The sequence below is a fragment of the Neofelis nebulosa genome, chromosome 4 (assembly GCF_028018385.1).
Source record: "Neofelis nebulosa isolate mNeoNeb1 chromosome 4, mNeoNeb1.pri, whole genome shotgun sequence".
NCBI classification, from domain to species: domain Eukaryota; kingdom Metazoa; phylum Chordata; class Mammalia; order Carnivora; family Felidae; genus Neofelis; species Neofelis nebulosa.
The window spans coordinates 165,227,598-165,247,984 of NC_080785.1; the positions used below are offsets into that span (position 1 = coordinate 165,227,598).

Sequence of the window (20,387 nt, forward strand, 5' to 3'; positions counted from 1 at the left end):
TGTGCCATATTTTCAATGGTGCTAGAGTTTCAGTCTTATACCTACAATTTCTGGTGGATTCTAGACCTGTTCTCAGTGTGTCCAAGCTCTTGTCTAAGCCACTGTCCCTTGGAGAATCAAGAACAAGTCCTCAGTGTCTAACAACCCCTAATCTTATCCTCACCTTCTCTGGGGCAGGGGGTCCTAAGCTATAGTCCCAGTACCCCCTTCCCTCTGATCTGAGTCTCTTCCTTCCCCAGTGGGTTCTAACCACTTTCTCGGTCTCCTGGCTCACCTTCATTCTTTCTCATGGGCTCTAGGCCACCTTCATGGTGTTCCAGGCCTTGGCCCAATTCCAGAAGGATGTCCCTGACCACAAGGACCTGAACCTGGAAGTATCCATTGAACTGCCCAGCCGCAGCTCTGCCATCAGGCACACCATCCTCTGGGAATCTGCTAGCCTCCAGCGGTCAGCAGAGGTACAACTGCCTAGCCAAATGCTTGCCGTCCCCCTCCACAACAACCAGTGTTGGCCACGGGCAAGAAATAGGGCATATGACTGTAGCAACCAGGGGAAGGCTTGGTTCCCAAATCCTCTCTCTTCTCTCCCTGCTCCCTGCAGACCAAGAAAAATGAGGATTTTGTAGTAACAGCTAAAGGGAAGGGACAAGGCACCTTGTCGGTAAGGAACAGGAACACACACCAGCTTGGCCCGCCTTCTCTCAGCCCCTCTGGCCCCGAGGGACCCTCTTCTCAACTCAAGTGGGCTGACACTGCATTGCCCTGTGATCTCACCAGGTGGTGACAACGTACCATGCCAAGCTCAAAAGCAACCACACCTGCAAGAAGTTTGACCTCAAGATTAATGTACGACGAGCTCCTGAAGATGGTAAAAGAGTTAAGACCCTACCTCTTACCCTTCCCCCGCCCTCATTCTAATGTCTGCCTCCTTCCTGAGTTGGGACCCAGGGACACCCCCCTCCCATTCTTCTGTCTGTGTTTCTAGTCAAGAGGCCTCAGGAAGCCCTGGACACCATGATCCTTGACATCTGTACCAGGTAAGTGATGGGTCACTGGGGGTCATCTTGGCCATTCCTCTGTCTATAGCAAGACTTCTCCTTTCCATGACCTAATCCTTTCTAAGAGCGTATTGTGCATCTGGTATTGTCTGAAGTACCTGCCAGGAGGTGGGTACCCCAGGCAGTCCTCACTTTGCATTGGCAGTCCAACACGAGCTATGGCCCCATAACCTGAAATTATTCCAGCAGTGTCAACAAATCAGTGGGGGAAGTTGCCATTGTTGCATGACCTTTAAAGCGTTTATCACAGCTTCAGAACTCTCAAACTGCCAGTTAGGAAGGTACAGAGAAATGGAAATTACAGTAACATGAGAATTTGTTTAGTATGCTGTAAACTACAACATTAGAACATGGAGATAACAAGCAATTCTTGTTCTCCTTTGTAAAACACTTACCAAAAGTGCTGTGGGTCTTCCTTCTGTTGTGTCACTTGGGATAAGGACTGAGCAGGCATCTTTCCTATGACATAGTGAATTGTCACGCTCCCTTCTAAGTTAAGTCAGCTTCCAACTCTAATCTTTTGAGCGGCCGATGTCACAAGACAGCCGGTCGGTCCCTCCAATGGCAGCAAGGGTGACATTCGCACAGTCTGCTGTTCCTTCTCTAACTCCATTTCTGTGCTTTCAAATTTTACCTCCAGTGTCTTCGTTTCTCTGCTGCCTTTCATCTTGGCTGGCAGATCCCTCTGCCAGTTGACCAGTTTTGTGAAACGTCATGCGGCTTATCCCTGGGAGATAAGGAAGTACCACAACCACAGGCCTTGCTATCTGTGCATGAACTGCTCAGTGACCCATCACGGACAGACTTTGAAAGGAATGACGTGATTGGTCACTGACCGTGATGCGTGTCTGTGATTTGCACAATGATTGGTGGACCCAAGATCCAGAGACAAGATTTGTGCTCGTACTTTATGCAACTGCGACTACTGTACCCTGGTGCTGGGGGCCTGGCGTTATTGAGCTAGACCATGGTAACATTTTCTCGTCTGCATTTTCTGGACGAACTGAGGCATGGAGAGGTCAAGCGACTCATCAAATGTCATTTGGAGCTGGGATTTGAACCCGTGCAAAGGGGCTCCAGAGCCTGAGCTTTTAGTCCCCTTGACCATGACACTGCCTTTCCTTCATTCCATTTGGGGAATGTTTCCCACAATCTAATATCCTTCTGTGCTGCTGTGTGGGAACCAGTAACCCCAGTCTCTGACCAGACCCCCTTGTGCAGACACTGTGCCCCAGGGCTGACCCTACCCTGGGACCCAAGTGCCCTCTCCCTGCCCTATTCAGGTACCTGGGAGAGCAGGATGCTACCATGTCGATCCTGGATATATCCATGATGACTGGCTTTTCTCCTGACACTGGTGACCTTGACCTGGTATGAAGGGCTTGGGCTTGTGGGCTGGGTCAGAGGGCGGAGGCTTCAGGAGGATATTCTTAAGTCTTATCCTTCCCCAGTTGAGCAACGGCATTGACAGATACATCTCTATGTACGAGCTGAACAAGGCCTTCTCCAATAAGAACACCGTCACAATCTACCTGGACAAGGTAAGGCTTCCGATGGGGATCTGACCTCTACCAGGCAGGCCTTCTTCTGGGCCACACCAGGCCCAGTCTAGGAAGTGAGGGGTCTGTGCTGCTGGGTGGTGGAGGAAGGGGCATAAAAAGAAGGTGGACAACCCAGGTCATCTCATCTTTTCTAAGCAGCTTACCTTCTGACCAGTCTCCTTCCAACCTCATTTTACACTTGCTTCCTCCAACTTCTCATCGTAGTCCTCAACAACTTTTGAAAGGAGCCACTTGGGTTTAAAAAATAAAGTGCTCAGTGCTGAAAAGCATTCCCCTTGCTCTGCACCCCGTGGGTTTTCTCTCTCCATGTTTGCTCTCCATCTGACTTTCTGTCACTGCCTTTCTCTCTAATATTGACTTGAGCTTCCTCCTCTCCCCTACTTACATCTTTCCGTTTCCCTATCCTCACATGCCCCCGCTAACTTCCAAAATTCCCAAAGTCTCCTCACCCCATATTAGTCAGCATAAGTAACACTAGCTGCTGTAATAAGCCTCTCAAGAATATGAGGGTCCCAACACAAGAGTCTTGTGCCTCCCACTCAGGTAAAGTCCAGCCGGGAGGCTAAAGGAAGGGTTTTCTGCTCCACACAGTAAGTCAGGGATCTGCTCACATTCCTTCTTGGGGCTCTGCAATCCCTAGGATCTTAGAGTCCTCTGCTGGACCCCTCCTCTCTGGAAGAAAAGAGGATTGTGCATGAGCTAGTGGTTGACGTTTTCTTGTACTGGAGTTTTTGTGCACTTAAATTTTTATAGGATTCCAACCTTACAGGGAAATTGCAGAGCAGTAAAACACAGTTCCATATACTCTCTACCCAACTTCATTAAGTGCTAGCCTGTTCCTCCAAGTACACCTGTCTATGCATATCTATTTCTGTTTCTCTCTCTCTCCCTTTCTTTGTCTTTATTTTTTCAGCTTGAATCGGGTATCATTGACATATAAAATTGTGTAAGTTTAAGGTGCATAACATAATGATTTGATGTATGTGTATATTGGGAAATGATTACCACCATAAGTTTACTTAACACATTCATTACTTCACATAGTTTTAATGCATGCGTGCGTGTGTGTGTGTGTGTGTGTGTGTGTGATGAGAACTTTTAAGATCTAGCCTCTCAATAAGTTTTTCTTTTCAATGTTCTAATATTTATTTATTTTGAGAGAGACAGAGAGAGAACACAAGCAGGGAAGGGGCAAAGAGAAGTAAAGACAGAATCCCAAGAAGGTTCTGTGCTGTCAGAGCAGAGCCCAATGTGGGGCTCAGAGTCACAAACCCATGAGATCATGACCTGACGTGAGATAGAGTCGGATATTTAACCGACTATGCCCTCCTGGTGCCACCCCAACAACTACTTTTAAATATAGCATTCAGTACCATTAACCATGGATGTTTTTATGGGCAGAGACAGCAGTCCGGTGGCCAGAACTCAATCACATGGCCACACTGAACTAGGAAAGGAAGCTGACAGGGATACTGTAGCTTCAAGCCTTGGCGAAGTTGAAAATGGCTGTGTTGAAGTGCTCATCAGTCTTTTGGTGGAGACTCCTGCTCCCTCACTTTCTCCACCACTGTCTCAACCCCCAGGACCCTATGCTGGGCTCCATTCCATGTCGCCCCACTGACCAGCCTCCTCCTTCCCCCCAGATCTCACACGACCTGTCGCGCCACTGACCAGCCTCCTCCTTCCCCCCAGATCTCACACGACCTGTCGCCCCACTGACCAGCCTCCTCCTTCCCCCCAGATCTCACACGACCTGTCGCCCCACTGACCAGCCTCCTCCCCCCACCAGATCTCACATGACCTGTCGCCCCACTGACCAGCCTCCTCCTTCCCCCCAGATCCCACACGACCTGTCGCGCCACTGACCAGCCTCCTCCTTCCCCCCAGATCTCACACGACCTGTCGCGCCACTGACCAGCCTCCTCCTCCTTCCCCCCAGATCTCACACGACCTGTCGCGCCACTGACCAGCCTCCTCCTTCCCCCCAGATCTCACACGACCTGTCGCGCCACTGACCAGCCTCCTCCTCCTTCCCCCCAGATCTCACACGACCTGTCGCGCCACTGACCAGCCTCCTCCTCCTTCCCCCCAGATCTCACACGACCTGTCGCGCCACTGACCAGCCTCCTCCTTCCCCCCAGATCTCACACGACCTGTCGCGCCACTGACCAGCCTCCTCCTCCTTCCCCCCAGATCTCACACGACCTGTCGCGCCACTGACCAGCCTCCTCCTCCTTCCCCCCAGATCTCACACGACCTGTCGCGCCACTGACCAGCCTCCTCCTTCCCCCCAGATCTCACACGACCTGTCGCGCCACTGACCAGCCTCCTCCTTCCCCCCAGATCTCACACGACCTGTCGCCCCACTGACCAGCCTCCTCCTTCCCCCCAGATCTCACACGACCTGTCGCCCCACTGACCAGCCTCCTCCTTCCCCCCAGATCTCACACGACCTGTCGCGCCACTGACCAGCCTCCTCCTTCCCCCCAGATCTCACACGACCTGTCGCGCCACTGACCAGCCTCCTCCTTCCCCCCAGATCTCACACGACCTGTCGCGCCACTGACCAGCCTCCTCCTTCCCCCCAGATCTCACACGACCTGTCGCGCCACTGACCAGCCTCCTCCTTCCCCCCAGATCTCACACGACCTGTCGCCCCACTGACCAGCCTCCTCCTTCCCCCCAGATCTCACACGACCTGTTGCCCCACTGACCAGCCTCCTCCTTCCCCCCAGATCTCACACGACCTGTCGCCACACTGACCAGCCTCCTCCTCCTTCCCCCCAGATCTCACACGACCTGTCGCGCCACTGACCAGCCTCCTCCTTCCCCCCAGATCTCACACGACCTGTCGCCCCACTGACCAGCCTCCTCCTTCCCCCCAGATCTCACACGACCTGTCGCCCCACTGACCAGCCTCCTCCTTCCCCCCAGATCTCACACGACCAGGAGGACTGCCTGACCTTCAAAGTGCACCAGTACTTCAACGTGGGGCTTATCCAGCCCGGGTCGGTCAAGGTGTACTCCTATTACAACCTGGGTGAGCAGCCCACCTAGGGTCGGGGGGGCTGGGCGGCCTGAGGGTCCAAGGGATCCGAGCGAGCCGGGGGCCTGAGGTCCCAGGGTTGGGGACCTGGCCTCTCCAGGTCTGAGGGACTGGAGCTGGGACTCCAAGCCCCTGGGTCTCTGGGCCGGAGGCCCTAGCCCTCTGACACCTCCCTGCCACTCTGCCCACAGATGAGAATTGCATCCGGTTCTACCACCCAGACAAAGAAGACGGGTTGCTGAGCAAGCTCTGTCACAAAGACGTGTGCCGCTGTGCTGAGGGTGGGTGCAGAGAAGCCTGGAAGGGTGGACACACAGCCCGGGATCCTCCTTCCATGGGGGAGGCCCAAGGGGGCTCTGAAAGCCCACCCCCATGGACACCCACACGGACCCAGGGGCGGGGGGCCCTGGTCAACGCGTGCGATGCGACCGTGTCCCCCGCTCGTCCACCACACAGAGAACTGCTTCATGCACCCGATGGATGAAAAGATCACCCTGGACGACCGTCTGGACAAGGCCTGTGAACCAGGAGTAGACTACGGTGAGCGGGCACGTGCATGTGGGTGCCCGGGTGAGCGACACTGTGTGGCCATAGCCGTGAGTGCCCCTGGCTGCATATGACCATACGTCAGGCTGTGGTTGCAGCCGATGTGTGTGTGGGTGTAAATGTGTTATGAGGGGCCATGAGTGCATGGGGAGCCATGCTGGTGAGTCGGCCGGGTGTGCAGCCAGTGTGAGAGCGGACATGCTTGTCTGCCCCTTGTGTGTGTGACATGGTAGTCGTGCCAAGCCATGGAGATGAGAGACAGTGCTTGTGGGGGATAGTGCATGGGAGGCTATGCGTAGGACTCCACTGTGGTGACTGTAATTGTGCACATGGCCGTGTGTGGCTGTGTGACGTGGTGGTTGTGGGAAGACATGTGGCAGGTGTGTTAGTGGGGGGCAGGGACTGTTGCACGTGTGGCTGTGACCCTGCATGGGTCTGCTTAGGGACGCCATATGCCCAGGTGCGCCTGCAGCTGAGGGTCCCCGCAGCCCCCGTTGCCCGTGACCCCACCGTCCTTCCCCTCCTCCCCCATCAGTGTACAAGACCAGGCTTCTCAAGAAGGAGCTGTCAGAAGACTTTGATGATTACGTAATGGTCATCGAGCAGATCATCAAATCAGGTCAGCCCTGCAGTCTGTGTTCTGTGTTTCCACTTCCTTCTTGCTGGTTCCCTGCCCTCCCCCACTCAGCGTCCCTGTCCGTCCCTTCCAGGCTCTGATGAGGTGCAGGTTGGACAGGAGCGCCGGTTCATCAGCCACATCAAGTGCAGAGAATCCCTGAAGCTGCAGGAGGGGAAACACTACCTCATGTGGGGCGTGTCCGCCGACCTGTGGGGAGAGAAACCCAAGTGAGTGTCAGCCCTGTGCATGCCCCACCCCCCGCAGTGGGCCGCCCCTTCCCATGCTTTCCCTGCCCTGATCCTGACCTGCCGTCCTCCCCGCAGCATCAGCTACATCATTGGGAAGGACACCTGGCTGGAACAGTGGCCAGAGTCTGATGAATGCCAGGATGAGGAGAATGAGAAGCTGTGTCAAGACCTGGCCAACTTCACTGAGAACATGGTTGTCTTTGGCTGTCCCAACTGACCCCTGCCCACAGTCCCCACAATAAAGCTTCCCTGAGAGTTCATGGGTCTCCCAAAGTCGGAAGGTCTTGGAGAGGGAGGAAGAGGCAGCTGTGATCCCCTGCTTCCTCCCCTGCAGCTCCTTCCTCCCTGTGGATCACCTGCACGTTTGCTTCCTCCCCCGGGGAGCCCGTGCCCACATGCACCTGCACTGCACCCGCACGTAGTCTGAAGTGAGCCTGCATTTGCGCCAAGTGCTCACCTACTTGCTTTCTTTCCACCTGCATCGTGACCTGTGTGTCCTCTGCCTCCTCCCCTGGGTCCTCACCAGTATCTTCACCTACATCCTTCTCTCATCCACTGTGTGGGTACCAGTATCGTCACCTGCCGTACCCCAGCCCTCACGAGCATCATTATGCACGAGGGCTCCACAGTCCTCTGCCTACTCACCTTCCTCCCACCTGGATCCTCCGCCTCCTCACCTTCCTCCCCACCTGGATCCTCTGCCTCCTCACCTTCCTCCCCAACTGGATCCTCTGCCTCCTCACCTTCCTCCCCACCTGGATCCTCTGCCTCCTCACCTTCCTCCCACCTGGACCCTCCCCTCCTCACCTTCCTCCCACCTGGATCCTCAGCCTCCTCACCTTCATCCCAACCTGGATCCTCAGCCTCCTCACCTTTTTCCCACCTGGATTCTCTGCCTCCTCACCTTCCTCCCCACCTGGATCCACCACCTCCTCACCTTCCTTCCACCTGGATCTTCAGCCTCCTCACCTTCCTCCCACCTGGATCCTCCCCCTCCTCACCTTCCTCCCCACCTGGATCCTGTCTTCTCACCTTCATCCCCACTTGAACCCTCTACCTCCTCACTTATTCCCCACCTTAATCCTCCAACACCTCACAATCCTCCCACCTGTACCCTCCACCTCCTCACCTTCCTCCCACCTGGATCCTCCCCCTCCTCATCTTCATCCCCACCTGGATCCTTCCCTTCCTCACCTTCCTCCCACCTGGATCCTCTGTCTCCGCACCATCATCCCCACCTGGATCCTGTCTCTTCACTTTCCCCCCACCTGGATCCTCCCCCTCCTCACCTTCCTCCCACCTGGACCCTCTGCCTCCTCACCTTCCTCCCACCTGGATCTCCACCCTCCTCACCTTCTTCCCACCTTGTCCTCCACCTCCTCACCTTCATCCCCACCTGGATCCTGTCTCCTCACCTGCCTCCACACTTGGACCCTCCCCTCCTCACCTTCCTCCCACCTGGATCCTCTGCCTCCTCACCTTCCTCCATTCTGGACCCTCACTCTCCTCACCTTCCTCTCACCTGGATCCTCCCCCTCCTTACCTTCCTCCCATCTGGACCCTCACTCTCCTCACCTTCCTCCCACCTGGATCCTCCCCCTCCTTACCTTCCTCCCATCTGGACCCTCACTCTCCTCACCTTCCTCCCACCTGGATCCTCCCCCTCCTCACCTTCCTCCCATCTGGACCCTCACTCTCCTCACCTTCCTCCCACCTGGATCCTCCCCCTCCTTACCTTCCTCCCATCTGGACCCTCACTCTCCTCAACTTCCTCCCACCTGGATCCTCCGCCTCCTCACCTTCCTCCCACCTGGATCCTCTGCCTCCTCACCTTCCTCCATTCTGGACCCTCACTCTCCTCACCTTCTTCCCACCTGGATCCTCCCCCTCCTCACCTTCCTCCCACCTGGATCCTCTGCCTCCTCACCTTCCTCCCACCTGGATCCTCTGCCTCCTCACCTTCCTCCCACCTGGACCCTCCCCTCCTCACCTTCCTCCCACCTGGATCCTCTGCCTCCTCACCTTCCTCCCTCCTGGACCCTCCCCTCCTCACCTTCCTCCCACCTGGATCCTCTGCCTCCTCACTTTCCTCCCACCTGGACCCTCGCCTCCTCACCTTCCTCCCACCTGGACCCTCCCCTCCTCACCTTCCTCCCACCTGGATCCTCTGCCTCCTCACCTTCCTCCCACCTGGATCCTCCCCTCCTCACCTTCCTCCCACCTGGATCCTCTGCCTCCTCACCTTCCTCCCACCTGGATCCTCCCCTCCTCACCTTCCTCCCACCTGGATCCTCTGCCTCCTCACCTTCCTCCCACCTGGATCCTCCCCTCCTCACCCTCCTCCCACCTGGATCCTCTGCCTCCTCACCTTCCTCCCACCTGGATCCTCCCCTCCTCACCTTCCTCCCACCTGGATCCTCTGCCTCCTCACCTTCCTCCCACCTGGATCCTCTGCCTCTTCACCTTGCTCCCACCTGGATCCTCTCCCACTCCTCACCTTCCTTCCATTGGATCCTCCCCCTCCTCACCTTCCTCCCACCTGGACCTCTTCCTCCTCACCTTTCTCCCACTTAGACCCTCCCCTCCTCACCTTCCTCCCACCTGGACCCTCACTCTCCTCACTGTCCTCCCCACCTGAATCCTCCCCCTCCTCACCTTCCTCCCACCTGGATCCTCTGCCTCCTGACCATCCTCCCCACCTGGATCCTCTCCCTCCTCACCTTGCTCCCACCTGGATCCTCCCCCTCCTCACCTTCCTCCCACCTGGACTTCTGCTTCCCAAACTTCCTCCCACTTGGACCCTCCTCCTCCTCACCGTCCTCCCACCTGGACCTTCCCCCTCCTCCACCTCCTCACCTTCTTCCCACCTGGAACCTCCGCCTCCTCACCTTCTTCCCACCTGTAACCTCTGCCTCCTCACCTTCCTCCCATCTGGACTCGCAGTCTCCTCACCTTCCTCCCACCTGGATCTTCCCCTCCTCACCTTCCTCCCACCTGGATCCTCCCTTCCTCACCTTCCTCCCCTCCTGTATCCTCTCCCTTCTCACCTTCCTCCCACCTGGACCCTCACTCTCCTCTCCTTCCTCCCACCTGGATCCTCCGCCTCCTTACCTTCCTCCCCACCTGGATCCACCACCTCCTCACCTTCCCACCTGGATCTTCTGCCTCCTCACCTTCCTCCCACCTTGATCCTCCCCTCCTCACCTTCCTCCCACCTGGACCCTCCCCTCCTCACCTTCCTCCCACCTGGATCCTCTGCCTCCTCACCTTCCTCCCACCTGGACCCTCCCCTCCTCACCTTCCTCCCACCTGGATCCTCTGCCTCCTCACCTTCCTCCATTCTGGACCCTCACTCTCCTCACCTTCTTCCCACCTGGATCCTCCCCCTCCTCACCTTCCTCCCATCTGGATCCTCTGCCTCCTCACCTTCCTCCCTCCTGGACCCTCCCCTCCTCACCTTCCTCCCACCTGGATCCTCTGCCTCCTCACCTTCCTCCCACCTGGACCCTCGCCTCCTCACCTTCCTCCCACCTGGACCCTCCCCTCCTCACCTTCCTCCCACCTGGATCCTCTGCCTCCTCACCTTCCTCCCATGTGGACCCTCCCCTCCTCACCTTCCTCCCACCTGGATCCTCTGCCTCCTCACCTTCCTCCCCACCTGGATCCTCTGCCTCCTCACCTTCCCACATGGATCTTCTGCCTCCTCACCTTCCTCCCACCTTGATCCTCCCCTCCTCACCTTCCTCCCACCTGGATCCTCTGCCTCCTCACCTTCCTCCCACCTGGACCCTCCCCTCCTCACCTTCCTCCCTACCTAGATCCTCCACCTCCTCACCTTCCTCCCTACCTGGATCCTCCACCTCCTCACCTTCCTCCCACCGGGATCCTCTGCCTCTTCACCTTGCTCCCACCTGGATCCTCTCCCTCCTCACCTTCCTCCCACCTGGATCCTCTCCCACTCCTCACCTTCCTCCCATTGGATCCTCCCCCTCCTCACCTTCCTCCCACCTGGACCTCTTCCTCCTCACCTTTCTCCCACCTGGACCCTCACTCTCCTCTCCTTCCTCCCACCTGGACCCTCACCTTCCTCACTTTCCTCCCAACTGGACCCTCGACCTCTTCCTCCTCACCTTTCTCCCACCTGGACCCTCAATCTCCTCTCCTTCCTCCCACCTGGACCCTCACCTTCCTCACCTTCCTCCCACCTGGATCCTCCACCTCCTCACCTTCCTCCCACCTGGACCCTCACTCTCCTCCCTTCCCCCCACCTGGATCCTCACCCTCCTCACCTCCTCCCACCTGGACCCTCTGCCTCCTCACCTTCCTCCCACGTGGATCCTCCACCTCCTCACCTTCCTCCCACCTGGACCCTCACCCTCCTCATCTTCCTCCCACCTGGACCCTCACCCTCCTCACCTTCCTCCCACCTGGATCCTCCCCCTCCTCACCTTCCTCCCACCTGGACCCTCGCTCTCCTCACTTACCCCCACCTGGATCCTCACCCTCCTCACCTTCCTCCCCACATGGACCCTCCCCCTCCTCACTCCTCCCACCTGGACCCTCACCCTCCTCATCTTCCTCCCACCTCGACCCTCACTCTCCTCACCTTCCTCCCACCTGGACCCTTACCCTCCTCATCTTCCTCCCCTCCTGGATCCTCCCCCTCCTCACCTTCCTCCCACGTGGATCCTCCACCTCCTCAACTTCCTCCTCACCTGGATCCTCTGTCACCTCACCTTCCTCCCACCTGGATATTGTGTCCTCACCTTCCTCCCACGTGGATCCTCCGCCTCCTCGTCGTCCTCCCCACCTGGATCCATCACCTCCTCACCTTCCTCCCACGTGGATCCTCTGCCTCCTCACCTCCTCCCACCTGGATCCTCCCCCCTCACCTTCCTCCCCACCTGGATCCTGTCTCCCTACCTTCATCCCCACCTGGATCCTCCACCTCCTCACCTTCTCCCCACTTGCCCCTCACATGCAGCTCACTTACAACTCCATTCACTACTTTGCCTGCATTTCAAGCGGCTGTGCCCAGAAGGGGGCGTTAAGGGGCAGGTTGGGCTCATTTCCACTGGAGATATGCGTGAACCAGGGAGGGGAAGGAATGAGTCAGCATTCAAGGGCTGAAGGGGGGTTGTCGTGGGGGTATTGCGGTCACAGCACCCCGTGCGCTGCATCGGGGGCAGCCGTCAAAGGTGAATAGTTTCATTTTCTGCAGACGGAACTGAGTCCCTGGATGTCTCTTGTGTTTAATAACACCACCAGTACGTCTAGGTCTGTAGATGTTGGGATGCAGTCCCTGACTCTAGATGAGGTCATCATGGGAAAAGCCCTGAGCCTGGCAGTCACCCCTTCTCAGCCCATTTCCTGTATGAAATTGGCTGTGTCCTGTGAACCCCACCGGGTCTTGTGAACCCCACCTCCCAATTCCAGGAATATGAGGGAAATATATTCACCGTCCCTCCTGCTACTTCCAGTCCCTGGTTGTCAGCACCCCTGTCAAGGGGAGACTCAAAAGTCCTCATCACTCACTAGGTGTCCCAGCCGACCTCTGGCAGGTTGCCCCTCCGGCCACCTTTATGTCCTTCTTGTCATGGTTTTTCATGCCAATTCCCCCTTTCTCCTGCCCTGGGATTCATTTTCTTCCTTTTTTTCAGAAAAAAAAAAGACATTGGGTATTGTTCTGTTTGGGCACCTGTGGTTCCAGACTGCGAACAGCACAGACCTGATCATGAGACTCACATTCTAAAGACAGTGTAGAGTTGATTTCAGACAGTTAAGGTGTCCAAAAAGGAATGAAGAACAGGGCACTGTGAGAAAACCTGCCTACGTTGGGGCCACCACTATGGTCGTTTAGATCAAATAATGGTCATTTTATGTGTCAGTCTAACGGCTATGGTTTATTCAAACACTGATCTCCATGCTGCTGCATGAGTAAATCTCACATGTGATTCACACCTACAGTCAGTTGACTTTCAGGTTACACTTGACGATGTGAGTGGGCCTCATCCAATCAGTTGAAGGGCAGAAGAGGAAAAGAATCGGTTTCCTAAGCAAGATGGAATTCAGGATATCAGCATAGAAATTCTGCCCGAGTTTCTAGCCTTTAGACTCAAAACTATAACATCAACTCTTAAATGAATCTCCAGCCTGCTGGCTTGTCTGTGGATTTTAGACTTGCTAAACCCCAGTCACATAAGCCAATTCCTTAAAATAAATTGTGTATGTGTGCATGTGTGTGTGTGTCTGTGTGTGAGTGCAGACAGATAGATGATAGATAATAGGTGGTAGATGGATGGATGGATGGATGAGTGGACAAATGGATGGATGGATGGATGGATGGACATATATTACTGGTTCTCTTTCTCTGGAGAGTCATGACTAATGCAGATGGTCAGGGAATACAAAGAAACCTATCATGAGGAGGGGATTCTTAAGCCAACACACAGATGACAAAGAGGAGAAAGCCTTGGAGGATTTGAGCCACGAGGCGTAATGTGGCAGCCCCTGACCACTCCGTGGGAAGCCACTGCAAGATTTTTTAAATTTTTTTTAATGTTTATTTATTTTTGAGACAATGCGAGAGACAGAGTGCAAGCAGCACAGGGACAGACAGAGGGAGACCCAGAATCAAAAGCGGGCTCCAGGCTCTGAGCCATCAGCCCAGAGCCCGACGCGGGGCTCAAACTCACAAACCGTGAGATCATGACCTGAGCTGAAGTCGGATGCTTAACTGACTGAGCCACTCAGGCGCCCCAGCCGCTGCAAGATTTTAAGCAGGGAAGATATGAAGGCTGACTTATGTGTTTGGAAAACTGATGGTAGCAATTTCAATCCTAGCTATATGCCCAAAGACTTGGAAGCTGGTACCCAGACAAATATACATGCGAGCATGCTCATAGCAGCACTTTGCCCAGGAGCCCAAAGGTGGAAACGACTGAAGCATCCCTCAGCGTGTGAATGGGCAAGCAAACTGGGATGTGTCCATACATCCTCAGCCCTAACAAGGAAGGACCTGGCTGAGACTTGAAAACATTATACTCAGTGAAGGAAGCCAGACACAAGAGACCACAGGTTGTGTATTTCCACTTTTATGAAATACCTGAACTATTCGGGACAGGTAACTCCATAGAGCAGGAAAGCTGACTAGTGGTTGCCAAGGGCTGGGAGGCCTGGGGGATGGGGACTGCTTTATGGGTATGGGCTTACCTTTCGAGGCGCTGAAAACGTCTGGGGACCCGACAGAGTTGTCCGACTGTGGAAATGCCCTAAATACCGCTGAACTGCTCACTTTAAAATGGTTGCTTTTACGTTATGTGAATTTCACCTCTAAAATAAAAGAAAATAGTAAATTAAATTAAACCATATAAATTAAAGGAAACAAATACACAAGTTCACACTTGTAGAGGGCAGAGAATGAATTATGAGGTGGCAAGAGGCAAAGAGAACGTCCAGCTGGAAACCACTGCAAGAGTCAGGCCAGAAATGACGGATGCCCTAGTGTGTTAGTGCAGTCTGGCGGCTGTAACAAGATGCCCTACACCGGGCGCCTCAAACGGCAGACATGCATTTCTCAGGGTTCCGGAGGCTGGAAGTCTGAGACACAGGTGCCAGCTTGGTCGGGCTCTGGTGAGGGCTCTGTTCCTGGCTTGTAGACAGTGGCCCTCTCACTGGGTCCTCAAACGTCTTCAAATGGCAGAGACAGAGAGGGAGGGAGAGAGCCTCCCGTCAGGGGCACTCATCCCATTCAGGAAGACTCCACCCTTCTGACCTCACCGCCTCCCCAGGGCCCCACCTACAGAGGCCATCAGGTAGGTGATCAGGACATCACCAAATGAACGGGGGAGGGGCACAGACACTCAGCCCACAGCACTTAGCAAAGGTAGTAGCAGTGGGTCTGGAAACAGGCGGCTGGGTTCAGATCAGACGTTGAGACTGAATGGCCAGGGCTTGCGAAAGGGTGGGATGTGGGGGAGAAGAGAAAGAGGGCTACTCAGGCCCATTGGAGGTGCCCCCGGGACGACTTCCAGGCCTTGGATTTAGCCTAGTTAACCTAGCGGCTGGTGGTTACACCACCTGTCTGTGAGTTCCAATTTAAACTTGCATCCATGCATGCACGCATGCACACACACACTCACGGGCACACTCATGCACGTGTACACACATCCACACATGCGGGCGTATGTGTGTCTGCTCCTGCACACACCCGTGCACGTGCACACTCATGCACACCACACGCACACGCACCTACATGCACACACCTGCAGACACCCACATGCATGCACACTCATACCCATTCATCTACATGCACACACCTACACACCCACATGTGTGCATAGATGCACCAACATGCATGCCTGCACCTGCACTCATCTCCATGCACACATGCACACAGCATGCACACACACACTCACAGGCACACTCATGCACGTGTACACACATCCACACATGCGGGCGTATGTGTGTCTGTTCCTGCACACACCCGTGCACGTGCACACTCATGCACGCCTCACACACACGCACCTACATGCACACACCTGCAGACACCCACATGCATGCACACTCATGCACACACACCTACATGCACACACACGTGCATGCACACTCATACACCCCACACATACACACACACCTGCACACACCCGCATGTGTGCATAGGTGCACATACACACATGCCTGCACCTGCACACATCTCCATGCACACATGCACACAGCATACACATGCACACGTGCACTGGACCCAATATACACACCTGGACACACCCACACACACAAAAACCACTCTTGAAGTTTGCACTTCCCTAACCACCATCTCAAACACTCTATAGTATTTTCTTCCTTACGGGCTCATCGTCTCTCACCCCACTAGAATGGGAGCTCTGTAAGACCAGGGACTTTTGTCTCTCTTGTTCACGCCTGTGCCCTCAAGCCTAGAACAGTACCTGGCACACAGAGATGATCTACAAATATTTGGTCACGGAGTGAATGAAGTGGCCACAGGGAAAAACTGGGGCCTCCCCCCTCCATCCCTACCTGAGTCACATCTTTAGATGCCCCTGGAAAGAGTGAGAGGCTGTATGAGTGAGAGTGAGATGGGGCCAGCCTGGGGGTGGGAGGACAGGAAGAAGAGGAGGGCCAGTGGGGAAAGGGGAGGGGCTGAGCCCCTGCTCTAAAGGCTGAACCCCGGGACCCACGGGTGCCTGTCTGCAGCGTGCGAAGCCCAGAAGCATTGGGCAACCGTGGTTTCCTCCCCGCCCTCAGGGACCCAGCCGTGCGAGCCCAGCCCCGAGGCGTCTCAGGACATGGAGGAGACGGTTGTGCGGCCCTCAGTGTTTGTGGTGGACGGACAGACAGACATCCCATTCACGCGGCTGGGGCCCAGCCGCCGCCAAAGACAGCCCTGCAGTGCGTCCCAGCTGGGCCTGGGCCTCCTGCTGCTGCTGCTGGCGGCTGGGCTGGCCGTCCAGGGCTGGTTCCTGCTGCAGCTGCACTGGCGTCTGGGGGAGATGGTCACACCCCTGCTGGTGAGTGGGGCTTCGGGGCTCGTGGCAGGTGGGTCTCCTGTGTCACTGCGCACGTCTCTGGGCACGTGTGTGCAAGACCATAGGCTAGCAGCAGCTCAGTGCAAGTCAATTCACTTCTCTGAACCTCAGTTTCCTCATCTGTGAAATGGGTGGGATAATAAGAGTGCCCACCTCACAGGGAACGAGATACGATATTGCGTGTGTGGTGCCCGGCAGTGGCTGCCCAGGGCAAGAATTCAACCAGAACCGATATTTTCTTTAAGCTGAGATATAAACGACATGTTAACATTCTGTCAGTTTCAGGTGTACAACATAGGGATTTGATACATTTATACTGCAATATGATTGCTATTGTAGCATTAGCTAACCATGCTGTGGGGTCACATAACTACCATTTCTTCTAGTAGTCGTAACAAATAAAACCTAGTCTCAAAGCACATTTCATGTTTATAATACAGTCTTGTTGTCTGCAACCCGCGGAACTGATGTTCTGACATTGCGAAGTATTGTCAGCCATACCCTGGTCACCATTATTCGGGACTGTCACTAATTCACGTTGTCCGAGTCTGCGAGAATCTCTCTCTGCCTCTGTTTACGGTTGGCTGTGGATGTATCTGTTTGCCACACCTGTGAGTCTCTGCATCCCACGCCATGGCCGTGTGGTCTTGGCCCTTTGCACTGTGTGTTTCCAAAGCATTTGTCCTTGTGACTGGATCTGACGGCCGCATGGGCATGTCGCCCGTGTGAACCCGTACTGCTGTCCTGTGTGTGTGTGCCCACATGTCCACGTACTGGCCTGTTTACAGCCCATGTGCTGACATTGTGCACAGACCCACACGGATCCATAAACCACACACCCATGTATCTGTGTCCACGTGTCACATAAGTGTCCAGGTCTGTGCCCTGTGTCACATGCCCATATCCACTTGTGGCCACAGATGTCCACGTGTCTTGCCGTCTCGATGTCTATATGTCTATAATATTACTTACTTAATTAACTCTCGTACTGCGCTTACTATGTGCCACGCACTGGAGGAACATGCTTTTGTCCCTGTGAATTCACTGAGGGTGGTTACAAGGCTGCTGGGTGGGGCAGGAGTGTGCACGTGGCCCTGGGCACTGGGGTGAGGACAGTGTCTGTGTGCTGCATCTGTGTGTGTCTCACAGCCATGAGTCTGAGGATGCCAAGGTGTGGGCCACGCAGGTCCTCACCGTGGGTTTCTCTGCATTTTCAGGATGGAGAAGCAGAATCCTGGAAGCAGCAAGGTGAGTCAGAGTCCTGGGTCCTGGGGAGGGCGGGGGTAGGATGGTTCCCACGTTGCCGCCGCCCCCTCAGCCGGTTGCCCAATGTGATTTACACAACTGGCCTGAGCTCCACAGGTGCCCCTCCCCCGGGCCTGAGAAGCAGAAGTCTGGGGCACTCCGGAAAGGGTGGGGTTGACACCAGGAGGTGGACCTGATGACCCTGGCTGGAGGCTGGCCCTCACCCCTCACCGCCTCTGCCCCTAACCGCTCACCATCTCTCTCCAGGACGAAGGTCCCTCCAGGCCAACCCAGCAGCACACCTCACAGGTGAGGGGGACCCCCGGCTCGGGGCATGGGAGAGGGGGAGGGTGTCCTGGGGAAACCAGACAGACACCCAGCATGTCTGAGTATTCATTCAGTCACCCGTTCGCTATTGATTCACAGACCTGCCCCGCTGCCTATGTCCATGCATTTGTCGTATCATTGAATAAACCCTTACAAGGCGTTCACCGTGTGTCACGGGCTGTAATACGCTCTATACATATTAATTCATTAAATCTCAAGGAGGCGCTATTCATATGTCCATTTTAATGGAGAAAAACTGAAGAGCATGGAGATTACAAGTCTTCTGGCCCGGGGTGTGCGCTCTCTCTGTTCCTTGGTTATGCCACTCACAAGTTTTGATGCTTTTGGCTGGTCACTTAATGGCTCCATGCCTCAGTTTCCCCACCTGCAAGGGGAGGGGGCAAGAAGCAAGTGACTTGGCCTTTCGGTGCCTCAGTTCCCTCCCCTCAAAGTGAGAATAAAGTGCATTAACACATATAAAGTCCCCAACCTAAAACGGAGGGGAGTCGTCACCCTCGCCCACCCGCAGAGGGACACATGCTGACCGGACCCCTCTGTCTCTGCCCCCAGGTGCCAACTCCAGCCTGACGGGCAGCGGGGGCCCGCTGCTCTGGGAGACAAAGCTGGGCTTGGCCTTCTTGAGGGGCCTCAGCTACCGTGACGGCTCCCTGGTGATTCCCCGGGCCGGCTACTATTACATCTACTCCAAGGTGCAGCTGGGGGGCGTGGGCTGCCCGCAGGGGCTGACCAGCGGCCTGCCCATCACGCATGGCCTCTACAAACGCACACCGCGCTACCCCGAGGAGCTCGAGCTGCTGGTCAGTCGGCGGTCACCCTGTGGGCGAGCCACCGGCCCCCGCGTCTGGTGGGACAGCAGCTTCCTGGGAGGCGTGGTGCACCTGGACGCTGGCGAGGAGGTGGTCGTCCGTGTGCCGGATGAGCGCCTGGTCCGACTCCGTGACGGGACCCGCTCCTACTTTGGGGCCTTCATGGTGTAAGGAAGGAGTGACAGTCATGCCTCCCTCAGAGGGTGCCTTGGGGAACCGAGAACCCAGCGAGCGAAGAGCTCAGCGGGCACCTCCAGGGGCCGACAACCCAGCCACCCCTGAAGGTTGAAGACCCAGCCGGCACCTCTGGAGCCCCAAAGGAAACTGCAGAGCCACTACGGGCAATAGTGAAGACAAAGACCCAGAGACTTGAGGGTCTGTAGGCCCCCCAACCGGGGGAAAGCTGATCTGCCTGATATTCAGGAAGAAGGGGTGAGGGGTGGGTATTTATGTTTTCGATTCAGAGAAGAGTGGGACGTGGGGGTCCAGAGACTTGGCCCAGGACGGGCAACCCCAGCCTCCCCCACTCTCATGAGTGGGGGTGGCTGGAGGAAGGGAGTCATCATCAAGACTGACCCATGTGGAGAGCCCAGCCAGTGCCCCCCACGGCCATAGCCACACACTCAAGATCTGCTCACAGGTGTGTGGCTGTACCTCCTCCTGGCTGTGTAAGTTCACCCTCAGAGACACGGGCGCAGGGATGTGCCGGTGACCGTTTGACCACCAGCTCTCCCAGGAGGGAGAGGCTCTGTAGTGTTTGTGATTTCCTTGGTGTAAAGGCTCCCGTTGTGTCTGGTTTCTGGCTACCAACGTATCACCAGCTGGCTGGCTGGATCTCAGCACTGCTGGGTGTTCACATCCCACCAGGACACACGGCTGTGTTTCAGCACCCAGGTCAGTGTCTGGCATGTAGCAGGCACCTGGAAAATGTTTGCAGAGAGAAGAAAGGGAGGAAGGGAGGAGGGTAGGAAAGAAGGGAGGGAGGGAGGAGGGAAAAGAAGGGAGGAGGGGAAGGAAGAAGGGAAAGAGGGAAGGAAAGGAAGATGGAGAGAGAATGTGGACATGCCTACGGCATCACAGAAAATCACAAGGTGCCCTTCAGATCTGCACTCGTACACACAAAGCATCAGATACTCGCACAGTCACACACAAGTCATAGGACCACAAACACACAGTCAGATTATGTGACGTATGACACATATATCCGACACAAGTCATCATCACAGCCACAGTGACCCAAAGGGGCCATACGGTCACACCAAGTGTCACACATGGGATGCCACGCACATCACATCACATGCTGCATCACGGTCCCAACCCGTCACACACACACCACATCACACACAGCCTGAGGTTCCTCCCAG

General features: G+C 55.7%; 2 protein-coding genes and 1 long non-coding RNA gene across 3 annotated transcripts in view; 2 read left to right on the forward strand and 1 right to left on the reverse strand.

The window, feature by feature from the left end:
• LOC131510744 (complement C3-like) overlaps window positions 1-7,337 on the forward strand; it is a 40,703-nt gene extending 33,366 nt beyond the window's left edge. The window contains exons 30-41 of the mRNA XM_058728255.1: window positions 300-458; window positions 602-661; window positions 778-868; window positions 986-1,037; window positions 2,342-2,429; window positions 2,510-2,599; window positions 5,555-5,660; window positions 5,858-5,947; window positions 6,123-6,206; window positions 6,748-6,831; window positions 6,923-7,058; window positions 7,155-7,337. Of these exons, the coding sequence (XP_058584238.1) occupies window positions 300-458; window positions 602-661; window positions 778-868; window positions 986-1,037; window positions 2,342-2,429; window positions 2,510-2,599; window positions 5,555-5,660; window positions 5,858-5,947; window positions 6,123-6,206; window positions 6,748-6,831; window positions 6,923-7,058; window positions 7,155-7,296 (1,182 nt within the window). The 3' untranslated portion in view covers window positions 7,297-7,337. The remainder of the gene's footprint in view (window positions 1-299; window positions 459-601; window positions 662-777; window positions 869-985; window positions 1,038-2,341; window positions 2,430-2,509; window positions 2,600-5,554; window positions 5,661-5,857; window positions 5,948-6,122; window positions 6,207-6,747; window positions 6,832-6,922; window positions 7,059-7,154) is intronic.
• An 8,919-nt stretch (window positions 7,338-16,256) lies between these two features.
• Window positions 16,257-19,194, forward strand: TNFSF14 (TNF superfamily member 14). The gene is made up of 4 exons (XM_058728256.1): window positions 16,257-16,606; window positions 17,842-17,872; window positions 18,137-18,178; window positions 18,767-19,194. Exons 1-4 carry the CDS (start codon window positions 16,385-16,387, stop codon window positions 19,192-19,194), a joined length of 723 nt encoding a protein of 240 aa, XP_058584239.1. The 5' UTR covers window positions 16,257-16,384.
• LOC131510747 (uncharacterized) lies at window positions 18,425-19,213 on the reverse strand. The gene is made up of 2 exons (XR_009261171.1): window positions 19,096-19,213; window positions 18,425-18,581 (listed from the first exon to the last, which is right to left on the reverse strand). It is a non-coding gene; the product is annotated as an uncharacterized LOC131510747 (long non-coding RNA).
• Between the last annotated feature and the right edge of the window lie 1,174 nt (window positions 19,214-20,387).